A 19,083-nucleotide genomic window follows, 5' to 3' on the forward strand; every position below is an offset into this window, starting at 1 on the left:
TCAGTTTGCCTTTGATCCCTCATAGATTTTTCAGTCTAAGTCACAAACTACTTATTTATCACAGGCCACTGAAATAAGGTTTTCATGAGGACGATAAACATACCTCACTAAAAAGATGTACAAAAATTAATATATTTGGGACTTCTGGATATCTGCTGGCAGCCAACATGAACTACCTAATTTTTTCCTGCCATTAAATTCATATTAAAATTCCACCAACATCAACAGGAATTAAACATGAGCTTGCTGCTTATGATTTGGCATTCTCTCTTGTTACCAAATCAATTCTTTCCCAGTTTAATGGACAACTCACCCTTTTATAACAGATCACCTCATTTGCCTGAGACATTACTTTTCCTCCATGTAATGCTGTAATTTCAAGAAGATTAGTTTAGGAACAAGGATGTCTGCGTAGGTGTCAGCATAAAAGATAAGGGTCTCTTTGTGGGTTTATGATGTCCAGGATTGGGATGTTATTTTAAGAAATTAGTTGGGAAAGCCCAAAACAGAATTTACAATCAAATTCATGATAAACATTAATCTATCTGAGTAAAGGAGTTTAGTTAAACATCAGTGGAAACATTTACTGAGCATTTACTAAAGCTTGCTTAAATACATATCGACTACAGATAGGGGATGACACTCAAGCTTTTTGTAATATCAGAGTAGGAGATATTAACCTGGATTTTAAAAAGGCGCAAAGAGAATTGATATGCTATGTGGCATGACTCTGAAAACACAGAACACTCAACAAACAAGGTCTCGGGTTCAATAATAATTGTTTCTTCTGCTGATGCGAGCCTTCATTTGATAACATGTTCTTAAAAGAATGATTTAGAAGGACTCCTTGCAGTCTTTATTTCATTAACTTTTCAGGAACCAGTTGCAAATCATATTTCAACCTCTCTAAAAATCTATACCTGTTTGGTGCTCTGGACAACTCACTCGGTGTCCAAAGGTGTATCTACATAATGGCATACCTGATAAATGCCTGCTCATCCCCAGGCTGCCTTAGATCCCTAAATCCTATGCATTTCATTTTGTCCAAGATGGATAATTCTCAAATGCCTAAACTTACATATTCAAATGACACTCAGCATTCTGCAACCCTATCAAGGAAGGAAATCCCTCTTGCTGTAGTTCCACTGTTTAAAATCCATTCAAAAATATGGGAATTCTTTAAGTTAGGTCTTTTGTCCCTAAAACCTTGAATGACTGTGATTTGTGTCCACCCTTGCTGTTCTTATTGGGCAGGTGATGGTAATTAGTCTGGTAAAATCCTGAGTATCTTTATAACCCATGAGAAGAGATTGAGTAAACATCAGCAGAGACTGCTGCAGAGCAAAGAGCACTTACACTGCCCTGAGAAGTAGCAAAATGAATACAAGAATCACATTGACTACTAAGCGTCTGCAGTCCAGTTCTTCGTTTCAAATGCTGATGGTTTTGTCCCATCCAGTTGCTTTGAAGCACTCAGGAAATCTGATCTATCACAATTAAATACTGTCAGGATGGCTTGAAATGTATGACTCCTACTCATTTCTCAGTCGATGAAAATAACAACCTAGCCTGTGACTTCTTCTCTTAAAGATCCTCTCCTTCCCCATTCAGAGATCCAGGCATCCTCATTTTGCAAGAATCCAGACAAAGGTGGGTTTTACAAGTATGCCCTGGGCTGGAGAACTGTTTATAAACCAACCTATGTTCAATCTATTATGCATGCATCCCCCGCTGGAGTATTTGTAATATGACCTCTGCATCCCTGCCAAGAGCTGGGATATCAGTTTGAAACCCAAAGCATCTCACTCCCTCCCCCTTCCCTCTGCCTTTAAGTGATCAGCGAAGGCATCCGCAGTCGAAGCAGTGGCAGGATCACCTTTTCACATCTGCCCCGATCTGGGATTTTCGTTTGCAGCCCAAATCCCCTGCTCCATCCCTCCTTTCACGCTAGACCGAGCCACCCCGCAGGGCGCTACGGCCCGGGGCAGCCCCCTGCCCACCTCCCCCGGCCGCGCAGCTCGCCGGCCCGCAGCCCCTTGACTCTGCCAACGCTGCCTTTCCGCAGAAAGGGAAACCCAACCTCTCCCCGCGCCAGGTGCACCTTTTTTTTTTTTTTTTTTTTTTTTTGGGGGGGGGGGTGGGGGTGGGGTGGGCGAGGTGAAGAAAAAAAAAAAAAAAAATTGGACCCACATTTTAAACAAAGTGAGCAGCAGCTTCTGGAATGTGCCCGAGAAGACAGACAGCCGAGGCGGCCGCGCGGGAGGGAGGTTTTTTCCTTCTGTTTTCTTCCCCCTCCGCCCGCCCTCCTCCCTCCCCGCTACCTGCCGGCCCGGTCCCAGCCGCAGGCCCCCCTGCCGCGGTGCGGCCCCGCCGCCGCCCGCCCAGGCACCGCCTCCGCGGCGGAGTCCGCGCCCGTGCGCGCCGCCGCGCTCAGCCCCCGGCGCTGCCGCCCGCCGGCCCGCGGCCCCCCGCAGCACGGTCGCCAACTCGGGGAAATGGCGAAATAGTCGGAATTAAGGGAGCAGGGGGGGCAATCCGACGAGCTGTGGTACCTCCTTGCAGCTAAGGCGGTGGTAGGTGGCTGCAGCGAGCGGCTCGGAGCTTGACCTCGATTTGTTTTTGGGACTGCAGGCAGGAGTGGCAAATCCGATGAGCTGAAAAAAATAAAAAGCAGGAGGATTTGGGGGTAAGTAAGAGGTTGGAGCCAAACTGACACTGGTTTGTTTGTTTGGGGGTTTTTTTTGCTTTTTTTTTTTTTTTTTTTTTTTTTTTTTTGGCGGCGGGGGATCTATGCAGAAGTATTGTCGAGTGGGGGATGCAATTAGATATGCATCGAAGCGCAAGCACTTCCCTAACTCTTAGCTGTATCCTCTTGATGCCCTCTCTACCACCAAAACGGCGAGAAGTTTGGCTTTGTTTTGTTTTTCCTCCTTGTTTAAATAAGTTTTAAAATACTGGCGTTCTTAGCGAAGCCGGCCGGCGGTGCACGGCGAGCCCCCGCTGCTTGCAGCCTCTCGCTTTACGCCGTTCAGATTTGGGGGCACACACACACACACACACACAACCCCCAGTGTAATACACCCCCAGACCCACACCCCCACACCCACGCACCCCGCGGGGCGTTTTGGCGCTGCGGGGCCGCGGCGGCGGGGGGCGGGCGGCGGGGCCATCCCGGCCGGGGAAGGGCCGCTCCGTGCGCGGGTTAAGAACGACCCCTGCAGTCACCGGGCGGAAAATCGCCTCGGCTCGCCGGGGACTGCAGAAACCCCGGCAGGGCTGGGGGGGGGCCGGCTGCTACGTGCTCCGCGCCGTGGAGGTGCGGGAGCATGCGGGGCGGGCGTGTATGTGTGGGGGGAGAGGGTGGGCGAATGCGTTGCAGCAGGTATTAATCTCTTTTCGCTCGTTTTGTAGCAGCAGGAGAGGAACCCCCCCCCCCCCTCTCCCTCCGCCGCCTCCTGCCCCCGGCATGCTGGCTCTGCCCCGCTGAGACGTGCAGAGTTTGGGGTTAACTTGCACCTGGCCGCCCTGGAATAGAGACTCTCCGGACCGGATCGGTTGGGGTTTGTTGTCTATGTCTTGTTGGGAAATCTGGTGGATTTTTTTCTCACTCGTGGAGGAAGAGCCCGGTGCTGGCAGTTGGCTTCGTGGTCTTTTTTGGAGGGCGAAGGAAGGGAAGGGATCTCGCTTGAGCTGTGCAGAGAGAGAGCTCGGACATGTGTTGTCAGCACATCTGGGGAATACAGTCTGCAAGTCCGAAAGGAAATTTGCTGGGATCGTTCAAACTGCGATATTGATCTTTGTTATTTTTTTTCGCCGAGGGATGCACTTGGCATGAGAATCGGAGGATGGAAATTGTTTGGGAGGTGCTTTTTCTTCTGCAAGCGAATTTCATCGTCTGCATTTCAGGTACGCAGCTAGCACAGAAAGGGCGGAAGGGGGGAGAAATACCGTACCGGGTTCCCAGGCTTCCTCTTAATCACGGACAAGAGGTACGGTTAAACCCAAATCAAAATAGTAGTGGAAAAATACATGAATGATGTATTGTGAGGGGGTCGTGACAGAAATCAACAAACATCAATTCACCCACCCCCCTTAATTCCAATACCTATTTAGTAATTCCAGTACATTGGTTGCAGTAAATAACCACAGTGTACTGATTAAGCAGATGCTTATAATTTCTAATGTACTTGATTGTGATAATTAATTGCAACATTGCAGTAATCCCAGAATTTCATAGCTCCTGAAGTTCTTAAACTTGTCTGATCTGTGGATTTTAAAAGGTTTGTGGTTCATCAGCAGAGATGTCATGTTCTGGTGCCACACTTCAGGGTCTGCAAAAGGAGGAATAACGCTGAAGAATGTGCCTCTGCTTTTAAAAGGAGCTTTACTGTGGTTGTGCTCTGAAAATTAATCTAAAAAAAAAAAAAAAAGCCCCATTCAAACAACTCTCTGGTGGCTGGGATTCCAGCTTTAGGCTTCTCACTTTAAGCTTGCAAAGATCTCTCTCCCCTCCAGTATGTAGAAGTTGGGTAATTTCAGTTGTCACCAGAGCTTGTCCAATTAATGAATAGGCACGGCTGGGTGTCTAGCGTAAAGGATTGGAACAATTTATTCTTGGGGAAAACACTCCCTTCTACTGCAGAAGCCCTGGCTGCCTTGTTAATTTGTCATGTCAGTCATGCTGGAATAATTATGTTTCAGAAAGCAGGAGTGGGGAGGTGGCCAGTTTTCTAGTTTGGGACACTCCAGGGAGCCCCATGGGGATCCAGGCTGCCTGTGTCTCCTCCTGTTCCACTTCTCTGCAGGATGCTTCTGCCCCCAAGTCATTGCGTAAGTCCGGAAATGGGAATGCAGCAACCCAGGCAAGGCACTGCTGAGAGGAGGTGGGGGGTCCCGGTGGACATCTCGGTGTCCAGCCTGGACGTGCGTAGGGAGAGGGAGCTCCAGAGCTCCCCTGGGACCATGCAGAGATGGGCCTGGGCCACCTCCCGCCGCAGCCCCCGGCCAGTAGCACCTGCAGCATCTCACCCTGGCAGTGCCTGCCCCCACCGCGCCTTCTGCAGCACTTCCTGACTGATCCTCCCTTACAGCCCTTGGACTGGGAACACACTAACATTTGGGGTGGCAGTGCCTATGTTCATTTGTATTGCCTGCTCCTGCCCCAAAACTTTGTTATGCTTGAGCAAATAGTGTTGCTGTCAGTCCACAGGGTACGTCAGCCCTTTTATCCCTATAGACTGGCACCATCTGCTACCAGGCACCCGGGTGACACTGGCAAAACCCCAGGCTGACCTTCCACTTGTGCCCATCGGTACCATCAGAATAATTCACTCTCTCACTCTTTAGAACAGCAAAACCTGCTGCCTCTTGTCATTTAAATCTCACACTTATCTATTTAGCTCAGTGTGATATGCCACCTGTCCAGTCCTCTTCAAATTAGGCACTTCTTAAAGTACCACAGTGAGAATGGAAAGATGAAGCTTCTCGCTTCCTTGGCTATTCTGACAGTAATATCCTGAGACGGAAAGAAGCTGTCCCATTCTGTGCGGGTCCTTATGCCACACATTTAGCTGCCAGTGTTTCCTTATCTCCCCCTCTTCTTTCCTCATCTTCAGACACGGGAACCCAGGCTTCTGAAACCAATAGTGGGATCAGTCCTGCAGGGGCTCTCGTTACTCTCCATCTCACTCTATCACAGAGAACAGACTGATAGACATTTCTGTTTTCTTTTTCTCCTTTTTCATTCTTTTTTGGGGGGGAATAAAGTAAATAAGTGAATGGTGGGATTCTTTTGCTGCATGGTTAAAGCTGTGGTTTCAAATAATTAATTTTAACCACATAGAGACTTGTGCATGCTTTAGGTTTTTTTTTTTTTCCTAAGGATTTTATTTTTTTCAGGAATCCTTAGTATTTCTCATCATGGTAAAAAGGATTAAGATCTGTAGATATCTGCCTGACACTAATGCACTAATGCTTTGTATCTTTCCTCTGTCATCCTTTTACACTATGTTTTGTAGCATATTACCTAGCTGGGATGTCTGGATAACAGTGTAAGTAAGAGAAGGTGTAATGAAGCCTGTTACGGTTTCCCTCAACACTGGATTCCAGAAACTGTATTTTTAGCACTTCAGCACTGGTCATTCTTACAAAATCCACTAGTTGAGCACACTGCTGCAAATTACAGGAATGTGAATTAAAGAGTGTGGTAGTATTGTATTTTTCTTTTTTTTTTTTTTTTTTTCTTTCTTATTAAGTCAGTTGCTTCAGCAATGAAGATACAAGACTAGTCTTCGTGCATGGATCTTTCCTGAACATTAGCAAACACTTATTCAGTGTCTGTTTAAACCTGTGATGGCCTTCCTACTAATGCTGGTGGTTATTTGGACCAGGGCCTATTAAGGGCTGCTGTTCCAAGGGATGATGTCAGTCACTGTATTGAATAGACTATTATGTTAGTTTATCATTATTAGTAAACTTATTCATTAAACATGAGTTTGATCTTATGTTACATTATCTTCTACTATGTATTTACATGACATTTAAATATAAATTATGCTGAATGTAGCACTTATGCTATGTTTCTTATTTAAAATAAATTATGAAGTTATACAATTGGTTTTCTGCTGTCTCACATAAATTTTTGTGAGACTTAGTATGTGGAAAGTAATTTAATCTATTAAAAAGAGGCATATATATTTTCAAAATATTCTATACCTAACACTTTTTAGTAGTCAGTTACCTGTGTGTATGATAAATTGTTTGATTCGGAAGAAATGATACTGAAATTTAGGAATTATTTTTATTACCGGCCCTTGTGTTTGGGAAATAATTTATCTGTGAACTTTGTAAACTGAATAATTTTGTTTTCTTGTTACACTGAATTAAGACTTCTGCTACTTGAATTTGCTTGTTTGAAAGGAGAATCTAGTTTCTTTGTTCAGATGCAAATGAGAAATAAGAACAGATTGAAAGACCAAGAAAACAATTTCTATCCTTTAGAAAGAAATGAAAGCCATCTCTTTCCTTCAGAGTCACGGTGCATATTTATTTGAGTTACAGTCTCTGAGGAAAAATAGCCATGATTTGTGTTATAACTTTTGGGGTTTTGTTCCTTTTAATGATACTACAGCATAGAAGGAACACAGGGTAGTGGAAGTGAAGATGTCCTGTAGATATAATGCTGAAATAGGACCTCTCTGGTTGTTCCTTTGAAGATGCAGATAATCATGGCAAGGGGATTATGCTTGTTTCTATAGAAAGAGGATAATGGTTGTTGGTATGATGTCCAAAATTTCCTTCCTCAGTAAAAATACCACCAGAGATTAGCTGGCATCAGGGATCTCAGGTGGGATGTTGTTGATGCCACAATGGCTGCCACCTTTGCTTGCATAGTCACTTGTATAAACAGCAAACAATCTTTCTGTGATTCTGGATATTAACAATCAATTTCAAGAAAAAAAAAACAGGATGCTGTTTTCAAATCCTTGAAGGATATTTCATTTAAATAAGAAAATGCTACTGTCATGGGCATTGATTAAGGAGGTTTCTAGGTACATTTTCTGTTAATCCATCAACAGAATGACTTATAAAACCTGCATGTTCAACATCTTTGTGGTTTCCTATGAATTAATATATTGCCTATTATTGTTTTGGCTTGTGGGAACTAATATGGATGAAATTCACGCAATCCTTACAGCTCTCATTATCTGGAAGTATTTTCATCCTTTGCTGTCATCCTCAAGTCACGTAGGGGCAGATCCCTTTTATGATGTAACTTCTTTGGCTTGTTTGGCAACACATAGGGATCATAAATCATGTATCATGAACAACTAAGATGATATAAAAAAAATCCTGTCTATCAAGGAATTTCACTGTGTATTGAACATCTGATGTAGGATCTCCTGGCATTGAAGGCTAGGTGTGTATTTGGAGCACAGTTGCACTTAATTTTCTGTCTCGCTGCTTCTGTGGTCTCTGAGCAGTTATCACCTGGCATAACACAGAGTTGTCCTACAGGAACTCTAAATTATGCCAGGGCTTGAATTAGCTGTTGAATGATGATCTACAAGGTCTGATAACTCTTCTTCATTTAGCATTGTACAACCTGAGATAATTCACTCTAAAGTAGTCTTGTAGAAGAGAAGAATATCAAGGCTCTGATGTCCATTAGTAACTAAAGTTCATTGCTGTGTTTGCACAAAAATGTTGAAACCAAGTTAATTATTCTCAAATAGGGTCACAGAAATAGCTTTTTCTGACACTTTAAAATATGAAATGTAATATCCTAGGGGAAGGAATTATTCATAGCACATATATATATACATATGGAAAAAGGTAATCACTAGGTATATAGGAAGGTGTATCGTGCAGCCTGGTGCCTCTGGTAGCTAAGAGCTTTTGGCACCCAATCCATTATAGTATTCTTTGCTGCTTTGTCCCATCTCCACAGCTTCATGTGTGTGGGCAAACCTTCATGCCTGCATAGAGTTTGTTGATGTTACTGAAAATCCACGTGGATTCAATCCTCCTGCTCACATTCAAACACAGGATGGAGGCCATATGTTGGATCCAAAGCCTCTCAGTTCCTTAGCACTTGAATGCTTTCTCACTTCAGAGATGTTGCCGCCTTTTCAAAAGGTGTGAAGATGTTTCTGCTTTAAAATTCTATGGAAATAGCCTTGTAGTCTCCTATAAATGTCTGCTTTACTTTTTTGTGTGTCCTGTATTTTTCATCATTCTATTTTTATTGTTGGTTTTACAGCTAGAGCATGACCAGTTAGGTGCTAAAGTGCCAAAACAACACACATATTTTTAGCTTATGTAAAGGTAGTAGAAGCAAACGTTTATGAATAGTTTTGCACATATTATGCTGAGCTATTTTCCATCCAATAAACTGACAGAAAGAAACTGGTAATTGCCGCTGTTCTTTTCCAAATCTCAGTGATGAAGATACCCAGTTTTCAAAGGGACCTCTTTGCCTTGTTGTGTTGCCTCATTGTTAATCAACTGAACTAGATACCAAGACTCCAAGACAAAATTACTAAAAACAGCAATAAAACCCCAACTCAAATAAGCACTCTCAATTTTAGGGTATTTCTGAAGTCTGTAAGATACAACTGATGTCACAGAGAAGTTTTGCCCTCGATATTCTTGAAAAGGTTTCAGTTTTTAAATCTACAACAACTAGATTTTAAATTCAGCAGGGATTGAAATGGCTTTCTATTTGCATTATGAATATTCATTGTATACCAATGAACAAGGAATTCCTGCTTACCCTAAAAGGCTGTTTTGTTTATTTGTTGCTATTGGTCAAAGTATCACTTTCTTTCCTGGTTGAAAGGTTGTAATTTTGCTGAGGAGAGAGCTGCTGTTTTCATCGTTACTGATTGTTTATGGCTAAACTTAACAGGCAAAGACTGAAGTGGATGATTGGCCCATCTGGGCTGTTAATAGAAGACTATATAAAACTGTTTTATCATTATCTCATTACCAGCTCAAGCAGCAGACAAAACTAGATGACAGTTAGTTATGGACAACACTGACATACTGTGATAAGTGTTATTTTGCTCCTATCTTGTTTTTATCTTAACTATACATCATGTTGGAAGGAATAGAAAATAGGAATCAAATTTTAAATGACTTGTTTAGAGCCAGTACTCTGTAGTGTGGCTGCATTTCCATCGTAGCGCCATCAGCAAGTGTAAAAGTGCCTGTCCACTTTATATCTCTCAACTGAAGAATATCAGTTAGCAAAAGAAATTCCATTGTGATAGATAAATTGAAATATTAATGGTAAATAAATAGGAAATAAATTTTTTAAAAGTGTAATAATCTGGCACTTAGGAGAATTTGCAGCCGAACCTGTTTAAAGTTGAATTCATAGTAGAGTATTTTATTGCTGGTTTAACCATTGATGGTTAAAAAGCTGTTAAGGGTCTTGTAATGGAATTTCTTGAAGATAAAATAGCAAGTTATTATTGTCATAAAAATAGCAGACTGAAACATTTTAGACCTATATTCTGTGCAGTATAGTAGGCTTTCTGGTGATGTAGACAAGTACTGGGTGCCTCATAGGCACATAGGTGCCCATAAGTGTAAACTTCTTATTTGTCAATATGGGAAACATTTTCATGCAGTGCTTAGCAGTTGACAGATGAGGTAAGAAGGCATAAGGAAACCTATATTTACACCCATCTTAAAAGACCTTGGAACTCCGAGAATGTTATAAATGGCTTTAGCGTTAATGAGATTTGGGCCTTAAAAATTGCAAAAACTTAAAGCTTGTCAATAAGAAAAGCTTTAGATGTCAGGTCTCTCTGTTCCTGTGGAGTGCCAGGTACAGCCTATCCAGGATTACAGCCCTAAAATATTTAACTTTCTTTTATGCATCTTGAGAAATCGAAGGTGATCAGTTCCTGCATACATAGCATACTGAAAGCAATGGTCAGACCTAAAGAAAGTAAGTGCTTTCATTGTTTCATGTATTCTTCCATATGAAAACATTTCTGGTTTAAATTAATGGATCTGTAACATTTGTATTTCTGAAGTAAAATTAGAATTAAACGTAAATGCCTCACATTTTAATCTTCTGTAATATTATTGCCAGGAAAATATCACAGTAGCTGTAATTCATAAATAACTAATTAGAATGTACTTTTTTGACAAGACACTGAAATAAGTATAGAGATAATATCCACAATGTTATCTGTTCATTTTGACATTCCTTCTTCTTCCCTTTATCATTAGTGCTTAACTTGATCAAACTCTGAATACTGTATGTTTGTCATCCGGCTTTGAAGTATGGAACAGATAGAGTTGTGCACTGCCTAGTGCAAAGTGGCTTCTAAGCACATGCATGGAGGAGGAAACTAAGCAACGTTATCCCTTTTTTCCCTCTAAATGTGTTGACATCTCTAGCTTTTGGAAGTAGCGTTTGAGTAGATGGATTTAGAGGGAAACATGGTTTCTGAAAAATCATCTTCTTGTCAGTTTTGTGGGTTGTTTCCAATTTAAGTTCTTTCCTACTGTTAGCTACTATAACGCCCTGTTCTGCTTCAAGAATAGTCATCAGAATGGAGTTTTTCTGTTATGCCATGGGTAGAAAGACTAGCACAGCAGGACTGCTACAGAATTTGCCTTATTAATGCTAAAAGATAATGAGTAATAGAGAAAAATATTTCAGTATATGTGACGATGGATTTGAAGTGATGTTGGAATGACCATGTCCTCTAGCAAATCCTGCCTGATAGCTGGACTCCTGGCAGGATTGTGGATGGATAACTGAAGGAGCAGGTCTGGAGGGATTGCTACTACGACAATTAAATTTTGTTTGTCAGTATGATGTACTTGGGCCTCTAGAAAGAACATTAATTTGTGTTTGCCATCATGGCAGAGAAAAGAAACTCTAGGAAAAGGGTAGTGCTGAAGATTTGTGCTTGCTGGCAGAAAAGGATAACAATACTTTAGTAGTGTCCCCTGAAAGTGAAATGTTATGGAAAATGAGTGATTTGTTCAAATACAGGTGGAACCATGTCTGTAGAGGCCATACCATTTGCAGTTGAGTTGTGTTACTTCCCATGTGGGAAGGTGCAGCTATGGAAGGGAAGAGCGGCTGCTGCTGGGAAGAAAAGGTGTTTGAATGACCTTATGCTGGTCCTAATCCTGCTGTTTGGGAGTGTGTGAAAAGAGACTGACAGGAGGTTTTTCTGAATGGGATTGTGCAGTCTGGATTTTTCTAAGAATGAAAGTTATGAATGAGAAGAGCTTTGCATTATATTTCAGTGAAAAAGAAGGAAAAAAAAAGATAGAATTTTGGTGGCAGAGCTTGGGAGAGTTTCAGGGGGGCATACAGTATTGGCCACACTTCCACAGATGGAGAAACTGAGGCAAAATGTCATGTGAAAGGTCACCCAACAGCAATTTAAATAATTACGGTCCATTTTCACTCTCATTTCTGCTTTGCAACATTAGGATTACTCCTACACTATGTTTCTGGTTAGGGTATGACACTGAACCACCTCCCTGAGCCAGTTAACCACCTTGCTGAAATGAGGGAGCATGAGGCCTCCACGGTGCCAGGGTCAGGAGGGAAGGCGGTCAGATGCCCTGGGATGAACCCACAGGCTCTGCAGCTTTGTCCCCCATTCCCAGGGTCCAGCGGCTTGGTCCATCAGCTCTGATTCTGCACAGCTGAGTAGCCGTGGGTCAGGCTGTGGAGAGACCTGTGAGAAGCCATGTCTGGTGCCCCAGTGGCTCTGAGCTGCCTTTAACCTCAGCCCCTCGCCTGCCCTCAGCTCTGTGCCCTGCTGCTCCTCGCCTCACCTCGCTGACGGGACTCACCGGCTTGCCCACGGACCTGCCTCCTCGCCGGGGTCGTGTTTCCTCACCACAGCCATGCCTGGTGATGGCAGGAGGGTGGCTGGCCTGCATGGCATTCCCTGCTCCTCATGTCAGAGGACTGTGGAGTAGAAGCTGTGCCCCACAGGGAGGTGACTGCCCCTGTGGCACTGCCTGCCCTTGCAAACTCCTGGAAACATCTGAAAAACCTGGTAGGCTGGCCCCAAGAAACATAAAACAACCGTTCTTAAACATCTAGAACTTGAAGCCCAGCTGAGCAGTGAGTTTGTGGTTATTTCTGCTCCCTTGCCTCTTGACTTCGTGCAGTTTGCTTCAGCTAGATTTATCCTCGGTGTTTAAACTTGTGTGGCTTCCCTGGGAGTGAAGGGTCACAGAGTGGGACCTGCTGTGTCCTCTCAGAGGCTGGATCCCTCCTTCTTTCTCTGTCAGTGTATTACAAAGTATTTTTTCTCTTCATAGTAGTATCAGTGAAGTTACTGTGAGGTATAATTATGATATATTTAAGAATTATATCAATTAGGGTTTAGCTTAAATTGGTTTCCAGGAGATTGTGTGATATTAAGATAAAATTCAGATCTACACAAGGTTTCTTCATAAACATGTGTTATTTAAATTCTGCTTAAATTATTGACGTTCATTCTGTTGGCCTCTTTATGTGTTTGTTGTGACTATGAGTAATGAATCGGTTCCTCAAAGTGCAGCACTTTTCCTCATCCACTCGGTGCAGGTGTAGGTGACAACAGAAAGTTAAGGGCCCCAGAGGTTTTGGCCCTAAAGTTTCTCTTTGAAATTTGCTCTCAGCAGACCCAGAGGTTCCTTTATGTACTGATGCAGTTGTTGGATATGCTATGTACAAATATGTGAATTTATTTCAGGGAGTGAAATCCTCACCCCAGGGCATTTCTCCCATGATGTCTGGTAACTCCCACTTTTTATTTGCCAGTATATTTACCTGGCTTCACCGTTTGTGTTTTCTTGTTTTTCTTTTTCTTTTTTTATTCACATTCATATTTATAAGCAGTATCTTATTGTTATAGTATTTATTTTTTTGTGTCTGCTGGAAAACAAAGTAATCTACAAGGACTCCACAGTTTCCTCTCATATTCCCAGATGATCCTGAGGGTACTATGTGGCAGTTAGTAATTGCAGGTGGGATTTAAAGTTATCTGCAGATGCATAATTTTTGTCTTCAGTAGCCCCCCTGGCACTCTCTCCAAGTTGTTACCAATTCATCTTTGCCAGTCTGTAATTGTGCCTTTGCTCTGGAGTCACAGGTATTTAGCTCACTGTGGAACAGGATGCAAAATAGAGTAATAAATAATATGATTTATATTTATTAGGTAGCATAAGTATGTTTTCATACTTCCAAGCTAAAAACTTAGTCATCCTCTTTAGATTTTATTGTGATACATTAATACACAGATTCAGCAAAATGCAAAACTTGAGACGTGCTTAAGTGTTTTGCTGTATCTGAGTCTTAATATGTAATTGTATAAAACAACTTAGATTAAGGATGGGCTGAAGTGCTTTGCTGAAGCAAGGAGCAGCAGTGGTATACTAAATGAATAATACATATTCTTTGGAAAAGCCCAGCTAAGATGAGAAGAAATTTTTGTAATCTCTGATTAAATTATACAGTTCTGTAGAAAAGAGTTTTTTATCCAGGTAAAATTATATCAGTTCTTTGTGTGGTAAAGTGAAGATACGGACTTTTCTAGTATGACTAACATAACAAGAGAAACTGTACCATCAGAATTAAAATAATTTGGATTCTTTATTATTTTGCACGCTATGGTTGCCCTGAATGAAACAGACACCATTTTTCACAATAGTAAACAGATTTCCCCTGGAGTCTGGTAAACAAAACCAAAAACCTAAGAAGTGAAATAACAAGAGATGAGTGGTAATACACAATACATTTCATGTGTGAATTTCTGTTCCACTTCTTTTCCAGCACAAATTTTAATTTTATTTTGATCAGAAGTCCATACTGATATAAAGAAGGCATCCTGCGTACAGGCCTGGGCTGTGGGGCTGCGTGGTGTGACTGGTGGAGGGACAGGGGACAGTGGCACAGCCCTGTTGTGTGGTGAGGGAAGACCCACTCTACCAGGTGGTGCCAACAGTGGTGCTTGGGAAACCTCATGTCAGTTTTGTGCAAACAGCTAGCACAGTCTAGATTGCATAAGCAGAGTTCAGTCAGACTGATACAGGAAACTTCTTGTGGAGAACATAAAAATACTCGAGGTACTGTCTACCCCTCTGAGACGAATACAAGCCAAACATGTCCTCTCTACTGCTGAGAGAAGGTGATAGCATATTCAGTATGTATCAGTAGAAAATTTCCTCACGATTTAAATGAGGTAAGGCTTCATATATTATGAATAAATTTCCCATGAGCAGAAAAGTTTTTATAAATATCGCACTATTTATAAAAATGTCTGGACAAAGCTCTACATTACATTTACATCATATTTATGTATTTGGGCTATATGTACGAAAGGGCACACAGCCTGCAGACTTTCTCCTTTCTGTCCTCCAGATGTTGTCTTGCTTTGGTTCTACTTGATACTTCACAAACAGCAGCAAATAACTCTTATAACTCATGCTTGTAACTTTTCCATTTTTAGTTCCTTACTCTGTGTAGCTAGGACCTTCTGTGTCTGCTGTGGTTTTATGTTTTAAAATACTTACTTTGCAGTAATAAAAGAGCTTATCTGACAAGGTAGTCAGCATCTTCCTGTTAATGGTCCTGAAAAAGAACCTGTGTCTCAGATTTCAGACTACAGCAGTAACAGTTGAATTTAAATCCTTTTTGAAATGTCTCCCTTTAAATGGCTTCTTTACTAATACCCTGATAACTGTTGTGAAGGACCAAATGATGAAGTGTGTCTTGATCACATTACTGGACACCTCAGAATTTATTTGTCACTGAATACTTTAGAACTTAAAATCTTTGAAATAGAGCATTCGTATGCATAAAAACAGAGTATATGACTCTTGCATTATATTTAAAACTCTTAAGTGTTTTGGATATAACTTTCACTGATATTATGTAAACTGTACAGAAATAATCTCCTGGCATTTGCTTGGAATGACAGTCATCAATTCCTACACGTTTATTTAAAATCTTATGTAGAAACAAAAAAAGTATTTGTTTTACACGTTTGTTTTGGATACTTTTCCGGGGGAAAAAAAGCAAGCTTTGCTAATATAGGCAGAAATAAAGTGTAAAATAAAATCTTCAAATTGGCTCCTAGTTCACGGAGGTAGTGTGCAGTGGAATTACCCTGCCAAAAATGTTGGCATTAAGTTTAGTGAAGTATTAAGCAGAAGTCTCTGGGTAAATAGTCCCATTAGAAACATACTGTGACCTCTGCTGCTGGAATTCAGGTATGTGAGAGATCCGTGCTTTGGAGCTTTACTAGTCATGTGGTCAGAATGATTTTCAATCACTTTGGTCATTGCTGGATTAAAATCGAGGCTGCAGAGATTAATGGTCTGTTGTTACTAATCCACTAAACCTCTGTTCTTAGAGCTTTTAAATTGACTGAACCTATAGATTGTTAAGTTACTGAGAGATATGGATTTATAATAGTTTTAACTATCTTTCTTGATGTTTGGTGTTAGCAGTATCCTATTACTTATTGCTCTTTGAGGAAGTGATCTTGGAGGTTCTTGTATGGAAGTGAACTTTGTATTTTTTATTTATACTATTCTATAATTTAGTAAAAGTGTGTATCATTTTAAATTACTGTGGATGAAGAAAGCTTTACTATGTTTAGATATGAGCTGGCATTAGTAGAAGCTCAAATAAGAACAACAGAAATGAAATCCTGTTTTGACTTCTTTGCTATAAATGGTGGCCACTGTCCCTGATGTTCAAAACAGTCTGTCTGCTATTAACAGTGGTCGTTGTCCCCTCAAGTGGGTTTTGCTGACATTTGAAGATGTAGCTAAAAGCAAAATGGCTGCTCAAGCTTTTGGAAAATTATTTTTTCTGAACTAGCACAGTGTTTGGAGTATCAGAGCTATTCCCAGACATCTAGCACAGTTAGACATAATTTCAGTACTTAATTTCTGTGCAGGTGTAAGAAGTTTTTCCCAGGTGAAAAACAATGCACAAAAAAAAAAAAAAAAATCCCAAAATAAAAAACACCACCAAAAAACCCCCTAGAAAAACAGAGGAAAGAAATGAAGAAACAGTTCATCCATCTGCTCAGGCATGAGGAAGCTTTGGGCACAGAGTGTAGTGGTTTGGATTTTAGCACGCATGTGTAAACAAGATGCATAAAGAAAGTTTTAACAGGTCTCCATCAGTACAGTATGGGAGAGACAGGAGATAGGGGAGAGGGAGTATCATGTGGAAGACATCAGACAGTGACTGTGGCTGGGAGAGTTCTGGGGGCATTTAATCTGAGCTGATAGCTTTGTATTAGTCAAGAAGAGGGAGTGAGCCTCTCACATATGTGTATTGGGCCCTGTTTCCCACATCTGTGCTTAAAGTTGCAAATTGAAATTGCTTTGGCTTTCAGGTGTTTGTAATTTTGTGAGACACTCCGTTTTAAAGTGTAATTAAAAGAAGAGTTTGATTGTGAGTTATAGAAGAATGTAAAATACATTCTTTTAAAAATTATTTCTTTTGATGAAAGGAGTCAAGGACCTGGTGCCTGCCAGATTGGTGTGGACATATGCAATGTCTACATGACATACAGGAGAAATTGGTTTTGATTGAATAAATAATGACAACAGTGTAGCTGTAAACAACTAGGTTTTGATGTTTGTTTAAACTGTAATGTGACTACCTCTTTAATAGAAAGCATGAATTATCATCCAATTATATCTTGTTCTGAATGTGGTTTTGTTTCCTATCACTATATGTGGAAAACAAGCAGAAATTTTTTTCATGTTCACGGCAGAAGATGCGGAAAAATCTTAGGAAAGTATACTTTTGCATTTTAACTCCACTTACATTAATCTGCTTGGGAAAGGGGAGCAAGCTGTATTTGTAATTTATATAAATTAATAATCCATTAAAATAATTGAAAAATACTGCATTTCTGATTTAAAGGGTCAGTATGTAATAAAATTTTATTATTTTTATATTACTGCAAATGTATTGTACATGATTATACTAACATACAGCAAGGTAACGTGGCTTTAATTTTATAATTGACTTAAACTGTCAGGGAATTGTAGTAATTAAAATAAACCTTTTATTTCATCCAACCATCTCTGTTTCTGAACCCTGGTGACTTGGCTTATTCTTTTGCCTTCTGGTTACCTCAGTAATAGTATGTCTTGATTAAGGACTGTAAAGATCTTTTACATCTGTTCTTGTCACAAAGCTATGTAGGATAACAAAGGCTGAAGATACCTCATCATGCAAACTATGGACCACCAGTTATTTCTTTCCCTCCAGATTTAATATTGTGTTCAATTAAAACTGGGACTATAGAAGTAAACTCAAAGCATTTAAATGTATTTTTGGCAATTTCTCAAACCTCTCTTGAGGAAGAAGAAAATATTAATGTAAGACTGAAATGTATATGACTGGATGAAAAAGAGGAAGTTATTGTCCTGCCAGCTATCAGGAAATACAGTCCTTATCCTATAGGGAATCAGAGTTCAGCATCTAAGTGAAAATAATCACACTTACTGAGGTCAGTAGATCAATGAGAACCTTTATTGTGAAACTGAAATGAAAAAATGACCTCTTTTTTATTTATGATAAAAATACTTGATACCAGCTAAACACAAGTCCTGTCCTCAGGTCATGTTCTATAGAAGACTAATTTGTAAGAACTAGACACCAACGAAACTTGCAACATAAGAGAGTTAATGTTTGCAGCTTCATAGACAGGCTTTGAAGCTTCACCTGCATGTTGAAAGTGATTTAGACCTGGGTCTAAATTATAGGCCCACGGTAGGGTGGAAAACAATACCCTGATCTTTAGCTAGCACTTAGACTAGCCACTGAGCAGCCCTGCTTACCTAAGCAGGTTCACACTGCAAACAAATGAAGCATTTGTTGAGTGGAGAGACACCAGGTAGTTTCTCTGTACCCTTGTAATGCATTTGTGACTGCCTACTGAATGACTTCACAAAGTCAAGTTGAATTGCCTGAGCTAGTAGCTGAAAATGTATTGTGCTGTCAGACTTCGTTTTCTCTGTTTAGACACTTTAGGGACCAGGGGCTTGACTGTCCTCTGTCTGGCATCCAAAGTATTTATTTATAACCCTGTTGAGTAAGTGAGAAATACTACTCTATTAGAATGATAGCAGTTTCTACCCCTTGGCTTAAGTGTAAACTAACAAGTAGCCAGATCCTGTATTTATGTAAACCAGTGTAACTCAAAAGATCTGTTCTAGTTTGTTAGTGAAAGAAGCTAGCCCAGACCATGTGTACTGAGGATCAGGTCCTGGGATGTGACATTTTGATGTGGTTGGCTTTTGATCAGAAGTAATATGCCCACTAACTCTGTTAAGCTGAATGTTTATTGCATGGTTCTAATCCCAGAATCCAAGTTTAAGACTGACTCAAATATTTTAACAGTTGCAAAATAAACATGTAGTCTGCTCATTTTTGGGGATCTGTTTTTACAGCAATCATACACAGAGAACCCTATTATTGATGGTCCATTTTTTAAAAGCTTCTGCCATCTCTTGCACTCTTGGTATTACTGTTTTTTTCTCAGTTGCTTTTAAAAGCAATATTAACAGATG

The 19,083-nt window shown here is 40.8% G+C and overlaps 1 protein-coding gene across 2 annotated transcripts in view; it reads left to right on the forward strand.

The window, feature by feature from the left end:
* Nucleotides 1-2,390: 2,390 nt before the first annotated feature.
* CA10 (carbonic anhydrase 10) overlaps nucleotides 2,391-19,083 on the forward strand; it is a 208,650-nt gene continuing 191,957 nt past the window's right edge. The window contains exons 1-2 of one of the 2 annotated variants that reach the window (XM_042802670.1): nucleotides 2,391-2,686; nucleotides 3,412-3,906. In XM_042802670.1, coding sequence (XP_042658604.1) covers nucleotides 3,846-3,906 — 61 coding nt within the window. In that variant the 5' untranslated portion in view covers nucleotides 2,391-2,686; nucleotides 3,412-3,845. The remainder of the gene's footprint in view (nucleotides 2,687-3,411; nucleotides 3,907-19,083) is intronic. The other variant, XM_042802669.1, reaches the window with a different exon arrangement.

The sequence above is a fragment of the Tyto alba genome, unplaced genomic scaffold, assembly GCF_018691265.1.
Source record: "Tyto alba isolate M040663 unplaced genomic scaffold, T.alba_DEE_v4.0 Super-Scaffold_39, whole genome shotgun sequence".
Lineage (NCBI taxonomy): Eukaryota > Metazoa > Chordata > Aves > Strigiformes > Tytonidae > Tyto > Tyto alba.